Source organism: Ictidomys tridecemlineatus, chromosome 10 (genome assembly GCF_052094955.1).
Source record: "Ictidomys tridecemlineatus isolate mIctTri1 chromosome 10, mIctTri1.hap1, whole genome shotgun sequence".
Lineage (NCBI taxonomy): Eukaryota > Metazoa > Chordata > Mammalia > Rodentia > Sciuridae > Ictidomys > Ictidomys tridecemlineatus.
In genome coordinates, this window is record NC_135486.1 from 109,876,685 (window position 1) to 109,888,058 (window position 11,374).

At 53.5% G+C, this 11,374-nt stretch overlaps 1 protein-coding gene across 1 annotated transcript; it reads left to right on the forward strand.

Annotated features, from left to right (window-relative positions):
- Positions 1-20: 20 nt before the first annotated feature.
- On the forward strand, positions 21-11,374 carry Nptx2 (neuronal pentraxin 2). Its single transcript, XM_021719735.3, has 5 exons — positions 21-633; positions 2,266-2,482; positions 7,018-7,262; positions 8,976-9,155; positions 10,048-11,374. Exons 1-5 carry the CDS (start codon positions 211-213, stop codon positions 10,273-10,275), a joined length of 1,293 nt encoding a protein of 430 aa, XP_021575410.3. The 5' UTR covers positions 21-210; the 3' UTR covers positions 10,276-11,374.

The window sequence follows — 11,374 nt, forward strand, 5'->3', positions numbered from 1 at the left end:
CTTAAGAAAGGGCGCGCAGGCCGGGCCGGGCCAGAGCGCCGTGCCGGGAGAAGAGCGCTGTAGTGCGACGGCAGGTGGCGCGGGTCTCGCGGCCCACGCGGCCCCTCGAGCGAAGAGCTCGGACGCACCAGCGGCGAAGGCGCCTCCTGCCTCGCGCCCCGACGGCGCCCGTCCACCTGCAGATGCTGAGGTGAACGCGGCGGCGGAACGATGTGGGCGCTTCTGGTCGCCGGCGTGGCGCTCGCTTTGGTCGCCGGGGCCCAGGACAGCCCGGCGCCCGGCAGTCGCTTCGTGTGCACGGCGCTACCACCGGAGGCGGCGCGCACCGGCTGCCAGCTGCCCGCGATGCCCATGCAGGGCGGCGCGCTGAGCCCCGAAGAAGAGCTGCGGGCCGCTGTGCTGCAGCTGCGTGAGACCGTCGTGCAGCAGAAGGAGACCTTGGGTGCGCAGCGCGAGGCCATTCGTGAGCTCACGGGCAAGCTGGCGCGCTGCGAGGGGCTGGCGGGCGGCAAGGCGCGGGGCACGGCCACGGGCAAGGACACCATGGGCGACCTGCCGAGGGACCCGGGCCACGTCGTGGAGCAGCTCAGCCGCTCACTGCAGACCCTCAAGGACCGCCTGGAGAGCCTCGAGGTAGTGGCGTGCGCGGGGTATCTAGGGGGTGACGCCCTCGGGTCGTGGGATGGAGGTTATGCTAGAGATCCGTACATGGTCCTGTCTGATGTGCACTTATCCTTGGGGTGAGCTGAGTTTGGGGGTGCAGGGAGAGGGTCTTGGACCTGCCTTGGACCTTACTTAGCGTCGCACCCCTTCCTCCCGCCCACCCCCATTTCCATGTTGGAAGGGGCTGAAATCCCCCAACTTTGCGCGTCTGGACTGCCCGCTGAGCCCACTGTGAACTTCCCAAGATCCTAGCTAGCTAACCCCGACCACCAAGACTGGAGCGAAATATCTGGGACCGGATATCCTCTTAACTCTCCCTGCTAAATCCAAATCTCTGAGCCGGGCGTGCTCCCGATGGTTGTGTTCAGTGCTGTGAGGCTGCATCAGGAGGTCAACTACCCTGGGCATGTGCTGTTTGCTTTTATAAATAGGGTCGGACTGAACCAGAGAAGGGGCAGGGACTCGTTGAGAAGAGAGTGTAGGGAGGCCACCAGCGACTTAAGAATTAGCGTCAGAGCAAACATCTTAACTTCAAAGATGCCTCTGACTACTAAGTTGGACCATTTTAAGGTGCCCTTCAGGATAGCTTTGGGGGAAGGGGACCTTATTCCCTTGGCTCTACTTGAAAGATGTGTGCAGTTTGGAACTTTGAGAGAGAAATCATCAATTAATTTTTCTTTACACTCTACTTAAGAAGTGTGGTCGTAGCTGTTAATAGCATTCATCAACATACCTATTAGCAAAAGTAGGTTTTAAATTACAGGTGGTAATTATTGCTAAATTATTGGAGGGTTTCTTTTGGCATGACAGCTAAATACAGTATTTCCAGCATCTGTACCTCTTATTAGTCATTGTGATTACTAACAGCTAACATTTCTTGAGGACTAAATATAAGTCAGGCATATTACTTAATTTTAACCCTTGCAATGAATGGCATGAGGCAGTTCTATTTTTTGCAGTTTACAATTTAGAACACTTGGACGTAGGAAGGGGTAAAGAACTTGCCAAGGGCTCTTGGCTAAGGCAGCAGCAGGCTGCTTCCAGAGCCAGCATGGTGGTGGAGGGATAAGAGAAATAGGAAATGAAGATTTAGAAACAGCATTAAAAAAATATTTCTGGAATTTAGAATAGTAACATTTTATGTCTGTCATTTTCCAGAATATCTCTGCAAGCCTAGGTGTTTACTTTGTACTGCTCTAAAACTTGGAGGATGCTTTCATTTCTAGATGCAAGCTCACTAGCTTTGAGTACCATTGATTATCGCTGTAAAACAAAATCCCCTCTGATTTGGTATTTTTCTGAATTGCAGGTAGTTAAAATTTTTACTTTTTATTAAGAGGAGAAAAGCAGCTTTGAGAGGGGAAAATGGGATTTGCAAGTTTTAAATACTGCAGCAAAGTAATTCTGACTTTGAAATCCTTTCCTTTAAAAAAAAAAAAGCATCAGTGAAATGCTCCCTTTTGAGCCATTGGCATGATTTAATGCTGAGTTTTGGAAGCTTCTCCCTGTGTGGTCGGGCCATTGGAGCCACATGTCACAATTTCTATTCAGCTGGCCTGAATGTCTCTCCCTCTTGTCCCCCTCTCTCTCGGCAACTAAAAGCTCCAGCTCCGCACGAACGTGTCAAACGCTGGGCTGCCTAGCGACTTTCGAGAGGTGCTACAGCGACGGCTGGGGGAGCTGGAGAGGCAGCTGCTGCGCAAGGTGGCAGAGCTGGAGGACGAGAAGTCCCTGCTCCACAATGAGACCTCCGCTCACCGACAGAAGACAGAGAGCACCCTGAACGCACTGCTGCAGAGGGTGGCCGAGCTGGAGCGAGGTACGTGCTGTGCTTGTTTTGTCTGAGTGGCCTGATTTTCATCACTTGTGGTCAGACCCAAGATTTTAGTTTATGGACAGCAGTGATTGTGGCATAACATGGAGGTGTTTTTGGGCATTTGTGCAAATAATAAAGGTGACCGACAATGGTCATCTCAGGAAATAGTCCCCAGTCCTACTGGCATTACCCATGGGAAGGCAAATGAATTGGAGACCAGGTTGGGTAAATAACCCAATCTCTGGCCTTCTGCCACATGGGCATTTCAGCCTCAACTAATCCTTGCAGCAAATTCTGGTATCTTTCTCTTCCCTGTTCACAATGTGGCGGGTAAATTTCTCCCACAGGAGACAAAGGGAGGAATCAAGGGCCCTACATAATTCAGGTTGTATTTATCAACTCCCAAATTGCTGGGTGGCATAGGTGTGAAGTTTGGTTGCTGAAATGAGTATAGGATAATAATCTTCTCAGTTGCACTTACACGGCAAAGGCAATTTTTGATTACTTGGTTTCATGAATTGATCGGAGAATGTCCAACAGCAGAATCCCTGTGATTCTTGTAATGACATTGACTGAGGAGGGCCAGAAGGAGAAGGGGATTCACTCATGGTCTGTTCATCCCATGAGTCACATGTCTCTTCTACCCCTTTCCTTTTATCTCTTTCTCCAGAGAAGTCTATCCTTTCTTCCCTGACAGGGTGAAGTGTGGCTAACCTGTTTAACTTGGATTCTTGAGTGTGGAAGACAGTTTCCTCTCTGCCTCCCCTCTGCTTCTGGGTAACACCAGGAGACCCGTTAGGTCTCGGAGCCTTCCCTGAGGGCAGAATAGCTGCAGCGGAGGCCTTTCCATCAGGCAGGAGTGGAGGGTGGCATCTGGCCACGGCCAGAGTGGACTCCTTGACCTGCTCTCAACCACAGTGGATCCTAGGGACATTCAGGGCCATGACGTGGGCACACTGCAGTTTAGTGTCTTGAGGGGAGGCTGTAGAACCAGAGCAGAAATCCGGAGGGCTGGTAGCTCTCTTGCACAGTGACCAAGTTGCCCCGAGGAGACGTGCTGTAGGAGTGCACAGAGTCAGCGTGGAGGCAGGCAGGCAGGTACTGAGTGCCTCACCTCTGGGGATTAGGTTGCTGTTGTATTTATTTCACAGATGAGAAGCATCTCATTTCTCAGCCAGACAAATGTCATTTGGGTAAAGGGGACCAAAGAGGCCTGGGCCACTCACTATTGAGCGACAACAGTGATGTGAACCTGCACCTTCCTCTTGTCTGTCCCCCGACTCGAGACCGCTGTGTTTCACGTGCTTTACTCCAGTCCTCTTCATTGTGGCTCTGGCTACCAGGAGCTGCCCCTTGGAGACCCCCTCCCATCCGTAGCCTGTTTGTTCGCAGCCAGAAGGAAGGAGTCAGGACTCGGGCCCAGGCATCCTGGTTCAACCATCCATAGTTCTCACTAAAAGTCCTCAAAGCTATCTGACCCAGAAGGGACGCTTGATGATAATGGGGCCATGCCCCTGGTGGCCATGCCTGCCGAAGACTGGCTCAAGAGAAGCAGCTCAGCTTTTATTGTCTGGTGCCCTTTGACCCCACTATGGAAACTCTGAAATCTTCCTTGTGCTCTATCAACTCAGTTTGGGGAGGAGTCTTTAAGGAAAGTGACCATTTGCTTACCAGTTTGTTCTCTGTCCTATTTGTGACCATTGTAAAGGGGTGTGTAACCACCCAGCCCCACATTGTGCTATGGGTGGAAAGTACATCAAGGTCCTGAGCAGCACCACTTGAGCTCAGAGGAGGTGGATTTCAACAATGTAGCAAGTGGGGGACTTTGGGGATCTCTGGCCAATGGTCCACGATCCTGGGCCTGTTCTGGGCCAGATTCTTGGCTGTGGGTTTCATACTCTGTCTCCTCTAGGCCCTGCAGCCACCCTATGGCAGGTATTTGTTACAGATGAGGGACTGAAGTGGAAGAGCCAGTGACGCCTGTGTCCACTGTAGAGCTGAGATTCAGGTTGACGACCCAGAGGAGGACTGAAGGTTCTGGCCCTACTGGGCAAGAGGCTCCCTGGAGCTTAGCAGGCAGCCCCCACCCCCTGGGTGTGAATGCTCCTGCTACCTGGTCCCCAGGATGCCCGATTTTCCTTGTTGTAAGGTCCGATCATTTGCAAGAGTTTCCAGAGTCTGGCCAGCTGGCCAGGCGCAGCTCGGCTCTGTGTTGAAATCCGTGTTGGCACCAAGAAGACAAGAGCTTCCTGCTTCTAGCCCCAGGCTGCCCGCCCCCCTCCTTGGACTTGTCTGCCACCTGCAGTCTCTGATTTATTGGTCAGGCCTTTTAATTCCTTAATTGGTTTTAACCAAGTTTCCTCTGAACCTCTAAGCTCTTTTATTCAAATAAAAGGCACCAGCTTTCAGGGTATGAGCCCCCTCCCCTGCCCTCAGCTCTCCTAACTCTAATTAAACCTATCTGTTGTCACCAAGCTAACGATATTACCGACACTGACTCTTATTAAATTGGCAAGCTGGCCCACCTGCAAGCATAGAAGCCATTTCTCTTTATTAGATAATGATGCCTTCATTAAGAACATGGCCATTTGCCACTTGAAGATTAAGTGCTGGTGGCTACATGTAGTGGAAAGAGGGACTTCCAGTCCTGCTCTGTTATTCACTAGCTGTGTGACCTTGCGTAAGTCACCTCATTTCTCTGAGCCTCAGTGCCTCAACTGTGTAGTCTACAAAATGGGGGAGTGGGGACTTTCTGGTTCTGTCTCTGATTTTGTTTGGCCTAATGAGGGCCCAGCCGCTGCCTTCACTGTGGCCCAGCTCCCCAGCTTCCAGGCCAGGGTGAGTCAGGGAGACTCCAGCCAGGAAGACCAGATCCTCATATTGATGCTTTGCCTGCTCCAGAGCCTGGGAGGGGACACTGAGCCCTGCTGCTGTCCCGTGCAGAAGGCCCTCCTCAGATCCCCGTGAACTCTGGCACCAAAGGGCTTCTGAAAGCAAGTCCAGTGGGGGAGGGTTGTAGTGGAGAAAGGTTATCTGACCATCGGGCACCTTGTGGGTATTTACTGAATGTGTGTTGAATGAGTGAAGGGTATTTGGGCTCCTTCACAGGCAGGATCTGGTCCCCAAATAGAGGAAAGCATGTCACCATGACAGCTCACAGAATCAAGTGTTTTCTGCAAACTGGAACGTGTGGCAGCAGGGACTATTGTTGTTAAATTCATTTTGAGATTAAACCAAGACTGCATTGAAAGTCACTTAAATCCACTTGAGAGTTGGTGTTCAAGGATTTTAGAAGTGCTGTGTCCACGCGGGTGGCCAGGGGACCTGGGAAGTTTTTACCAGTCCTAGAAAGGTCTAGAAGCAGCAAGGCTCTGGCCAGGTGTGTTTTCTGAGTGAGGGCACCACTTCTGCCTCCCACTGGTTCCATACTACAGGGAATGCTCAGGAAATACAGCCTCTCCTTGGAGGAAAGGGCCAGCAGGAGCAAAGGTGTCCACAGCAGAGATTCAGACCACAGCCACTTGTAAGTGGAGTTGTAATGTCAAGACCCAGAGCCCGACTCCTGGCCCTTGTGGTGGTAATTATTCAGTGTGACAAGTGATATGGGCTTACTCCTGCAGTGTCCAGTTCCCTGTGAGACTTTCCACCTGTCAGCACAAGGCCCCTTGGGTTCTGGACCCTGCCCTTGCTAGAGAAGCCAAGGAAAGATCCGAGGATATCATTGAGGAAGGGTTTTCTGGAACCTTCCCTTATGCCCGTATGAATGAGGACATTAAACCCAATTTGTCTCTACCTCCTTCCTGAAGCTTTTCATCGTTTTATTAAGCTGGGCTTAATAAAATTTATTAAAATGAATACAGGTCCACACCTGTATTTCCAGCAACATGGGAGGCTGAGGTGGGAAGATTGCAAGCTCAAGGCCAACCCGGGCAGTGTAGCAAGACCCTGCTGGAGAGAGAATAAAAATGAAAAGGGCTGGGATACAGCTCAGTGGTAAAGCACTCTGGATTCAATAGCCAGTACTGTAAATAAATAGATAGTTAAGAAAATAGGAAATGTTAATGAAGGGATCCGAGCTTCCCCTTTGGATTTAAATAGACCTCTTCTCCTATCCTAAAAGACAAGCAGAATTCTCTACCGGGTCCAGTGCGTTGCTCACAGGAGATTCTTTTTCCCCTTTCCTGGGCCTTCCTGGGCCTTGTACTGGCTGGTACTTATGGGGTAGTCCTTGTTGGTGGCAGACCTTTCCATGCCCTGAGGTCACCATCCTTTGCTGGCCATATCAGCCACTCATAGCTGGAATAGCTGCCCGATTTCCCTCTTCGCTTGCTGCTGGGTCCTTGTCTGTCTTCCCCATCCCTCCATGAGGGCAAGCACTGTCTCTCTGGCTGCTGGACTTTAGCACTTGGAACAAGACCAACATGTGACAGGTAGCCAGTCATTCTAGGGGCTGCCTGCATGAGGTCCCCGAGAGACTCCCCTGCCCAGGCTGGAGGAGGGTGGTCTAACTTGCTGTGGCTTCTCCTCTCTCCACCCAGGCAACAGTGCATTTAAGTCACCAGATGCATTCAAAGTCTCCCTTCCTCTCCGGACAAACTACCTGTATGGCAAGATCAAGAAGACATTGCCCGAGCTGTATGCCTTCACCATCTGCCTGTGGCTGCGGTCCAGTGCCTCGCCGGGCATCGGCACCCCGTTCTCCTACGCTGTGCCCGGGCAGGCCAATGAGATCGTGCTGATCGAGTGGGGTAACAACCCCATCGAGCTGCTCATCAATGACAAGGTAGGCCTGCTCGCACTCCCCACCTCTCAGGCAGCGGATCCAGGTGTTGAGGGAGGTGGACATCTGGAGGGTGTCATCACCGACCAGCCTTTACCACATTGTCCAGATCCCAGCCTACCACACTTGCCTTCATCCACAGAGCAGGGGCCACAGGCCTGCATCGGCAGAGCGGTCCTCCTCATAGGGACAGCTCTGCACTGAGTCAGTCCCTTCTGAGGGGTGGCAGCCAGGCAAGCCTTGGGGCAGCTGCTGCTGGTGGTGATCCAAGCTGTGAGTCTGGCCAAGAGGCAGCAGAGAGTCCAGTCACCAAGGGAGTGGGAGGAGCAGAGAGCAGATCTGCATGCAGGGACAGCCTGGCCGACTCGCACCAGTGTTCTGGCAGAGGGCACGTGTGCGCGTCTGAGGGTGATGGCTGCTCTGGGCATGCCTTTTTGAGAGATCAGGCTTATTGAAATAATTTGCATATGATGAAATTTACACTTTTTAATGTATGTTTTGGCCAGTTTTGATAAATGCATTCAGTTGTGTAACCACAACCACAAAAATAATATACATCTGATATAAACACATGAGCAGTTCATGTTTGTACACATATAAAACAGCAAGTATGTTTAATGTAACGCATCATCACCCCGATTTCCTCATTTCCTTCATAGTCAGCTCTTGCCCCAGCCCATGCCAACTGCCCATCTGTTCTCTGGACCCATAGTCTTTCTTCTTTCAAAGCAATTGCTCCTCTTTAATAGGCATTTAGAAATGAGGTTTCCTTGAAAGAGGGGTGGGGCCCACTGGGACCTGCCTGCAGCCCCAATGCCAAACTTTCCTTCTAAGGTCATACTCAACAAATGCGCCTCCTCCTCCTCCTCCTGGGTGCATCTGAGCATTTGATGGCTGTATTCACTCCCTGGCTGCTAAAGCCACTCCAGAACTGGAGGGGGAGGGAGCCAAACCCCTGGCTTTGTGGTCTTCCCTGAAGTGCCCCAGGTAGACTTTGTTTAAGTTGGTAGTACTCTTCCCTGAGCCAAGGATTAATTGCTCTAAATAACACCCCAGGACACTGCAGGCCTGAGGGCCTTGTTTTCCTCTGTATTTAGACCTCTTATAAACATCTAATTCCGGGAGGGAGGCTTGAGGTTGCTAGGAGACCAGCAGTAACAACAGGGCGGTGCACAGCCTGCCTTGGGTGGCTTTCACAGGTGGCTGGAGCCTGTTCACGCCCCCACACGTGCTCCCGCCCCTCCCTGCACACACTCAGAGGCTTCTAGCCCTCTGCACAGGCAGGACCCAGGACGTGGCACCCACACCGCTCCCCCTAGCACGCTCAGATCCCTGAGTGCCACCTGGGGGGTCCGGGACTCTGCCTGAGAGAAGATCCCAGTTCTGACTATTTTCCCAAGTTGGCTGGGGGATGGGGGGAGGGGGAGGGGCTGACTCCCTTGGGCTCTGCACCTAGAGCTCAGAGCTTGCATGGGACGGTGGGCCCTCAGTCAAGCCAAGAGTGTCCTTGTCACAGCAGGGGCTTGTGCCCAGGCTGCCCTCTGCCTCCATCTGTGTGTGAGTGTCAGGAGTGTCACCACCTGTTGGGAAGTCCAGCAGGACCAGGGGAAAGGGAGAAGCGATGGCCCTGGGACACCCAGGTACCTGCCTTACCTGCCCGGGGGTGTCCCTGCAGATCAGAGCCCAGCAGTCCTCACTGTGCGTTGCCACCCACAGGTTGCACAGCTGCCCTTATTTGTCAGCGACGGCAAGTGGCACCACATATGTATCACCTGGACGACACGGGATGGCATGTGGGAAGCTTTCCAGGATGGAGAGAAGCTTGGCACTGGGGAGAACCTGGCCCCCTGGCACCCCATCAAGCCAGGGGGTGTGCTGATCCTTGGGCAGGAGCAGGTGGGTGCCTTCCCTGGATGCTGCAAGGTGGGGATGCCAGGCCAGCAGCACAGGCTTCCCGCAAGCTGCCCACCCGAGCTGTCTGCCCCACAGACCTGGCCACTGTGGCCTGAAGGACAGTGAGGTCCCTGACAGGCTGGCTCATGCTGTCTCAGGGCAGGCATGGGGACATAGCCAGCACTGGCAGGGACCAGGTTGGTGTGGTGGGTTCTGACCCAGGGGCAGGAGTGTCCCTGTGGTCACAGTGCATCTTGGGATTCGGGTCCAGCTTCCTTCTGGGGCGGAGAGGCATTCCGTGAGCACTTGGCCTTGGCTGGCACAGGATGCTGCAGCTGGAATCCAGGAGCAACTTGCCCAGGGTCTGGCCCTGGCCCCAGCAGGGGCACTTGGGAAATGCTGGGGGATTGCAGCCTGCAGGGGGATGGGGAGGGGACAGGGAGACCTCGAGTCTCCGAGGAACTTGCCATCCAGGTGAGGGGAGCAGTGGCTGGCTGGGGGCAGAGGAGACTCACCCTGCCAGCCTGTGTTAAGGTGTGAGGACAGTGGAAGGCGCTGGGTGGGGCTTGGAGGCTGGGCCCTCCTTGGCCCCCTTCCCCCCTCAGTTCCTCCACTGCCTGTCCCCTGAGGGCTGGGAGTCTGGAGGCCCAGCCACTCTCCCAGCTTGAGGCAGGTGTCTCCTTTCTGGCCTCAGTTTTCCCCATATAAAATGGGTGCTTTGAGGAAATCTGTCTCCAGGCCTGATGTGCCCTGGAACCCGAGGACCCATACAGTCTGGGTCTGGGTGTGATTGGCAGGTGGAGGGGTGTGGGGGTGCTCCTCCCACCAGTGTCCCTGGAGAGTGAGCAGCCGAGTTTGCATGTGCACGCCCCCTGATGTGGATGTCCTTTCCCAGGACACTGTGGGGGGCAGGTTCGATGCCACACAGGCGTTCGTGGGGGAGCTCAGCCAGTTCAACATATGGGACCGCGTCCTTCGCGCACAAGAAATCGTCAACATCGCCAACTGTTCCACGAACATGCCAGGCAACATCATCCCCTGGGTGGACAACAACGTCGATGTGTTTGGAGGAGCTTCCAAGTGGCCCGTGGAGACCTGTGAGGAACGCCTCCTGGACTTGTAGCCACCTTCTCCCCGATCAGGAGGGGACCAGGCTGTCCCTGTGGGGAGTTCAGGGCCAGTTACTCCCCAGCCAAACTGTGTCAAACCTCCTGCCCTCGTGGGCAGGACCCCAAAGCCCATTCCTGGAGGATTTCGAGACGGAGGCTGGGTGGCAGCATTTGTCACTAGCATGTTTGTTCCTCCCTAAGACTTTGTTGTTTTGGGGGTCATACTGGAGTCCCCTGGGAAGAAGCCTGAGCCGCATGTGGGCAAAGAGCTGACTCCCCGCCAGGGGCGAGGTCCACAAGCCCTTCTCCAGAGTCCCCGTAAGTGCTGGCGCTGCCCAGCCTTGCCTGCCCCTTGGGTCCCTGGTGTCCTTGTTGTCTGTCCCCTTTAATAGCTGTGCAGCCATCCCCCATCCCTTGTGTGGAGTGCACCCCTGCTGGTGACAGCATTGTGAGTCCCTGTCTGAGGAGTCTCAAGCCTGCAGGGGCAGCTGCCACCATGAAGCCTGCCTTCTCCCAAGCAGAGGGGGCGTCCTGGCTCCAGAATGGAGGAGGGTGGTGACAGCTGACCCCTCCCCCTCTGCCACCTCTTCCTCAAACCCCGCTTTGACTGAATCATCCCTGACTGAATCATCGCTCAGTGGCTTTGAAAGGCCTCTCTTCTCATGTGGTGCCAAAGTTCATCTGCAGCTTTTACAACCATCCCTGTGGCTTGGGGGATTTATTTTTTCCCAGTAGAAGAGAACAGCCATTAGGAGGCTCCCACTCCTGGTGTCCTGCCCTGCGAGGCGCGTGCTTGTCCTCATCCTCGTGGGTCCTGTGAGCGATTCATGGGCCCATCTACTGTTTCCCCAGAACTGTGAGGGAAATGGGTGTCATTTGATACTGCTAGTGACTCCAGGCTGCTTAACACATTGTAACTTATTTTAAAGGGAAAGTGATTAAGTGGGGAAATTTACAAAGCTAAATATTATATATTTTATTTTTCATACCTGTTTGAAGTGCAAATCTGTGGAATTCCATTTGTAGGACCAAGTTGACGTGCTCATCCTGACATTGTATGCCACGAGAACTCTCTTCATGATGGAATTTTGATTAAAATGCACTGGAAGACGC

Coding starts and splice junctions, on each gene's coding strand:
- Nptx2 (XM_021719735.3), top strand. CDS start 211: ATGTGGGCGCTTCTGGTCGCCGGCGTGGCGCTCGCTTTGGTCGCCGGG. Junction 2,483..7,017: donor GGTGGCCGAGCTGGAGCGAG/GTACGTGCTGTG, acceptor CTCTCCACCCAG/GCAACAGTGCATTTAAGTCA. Junction 9,156..10,047: donor TGATCCTTGGGCAGGAGCAG/GTGGGTGCCTTC, acceptor GTCCTTTCCCAG/GACACTGTGGGGGGCAGGTT.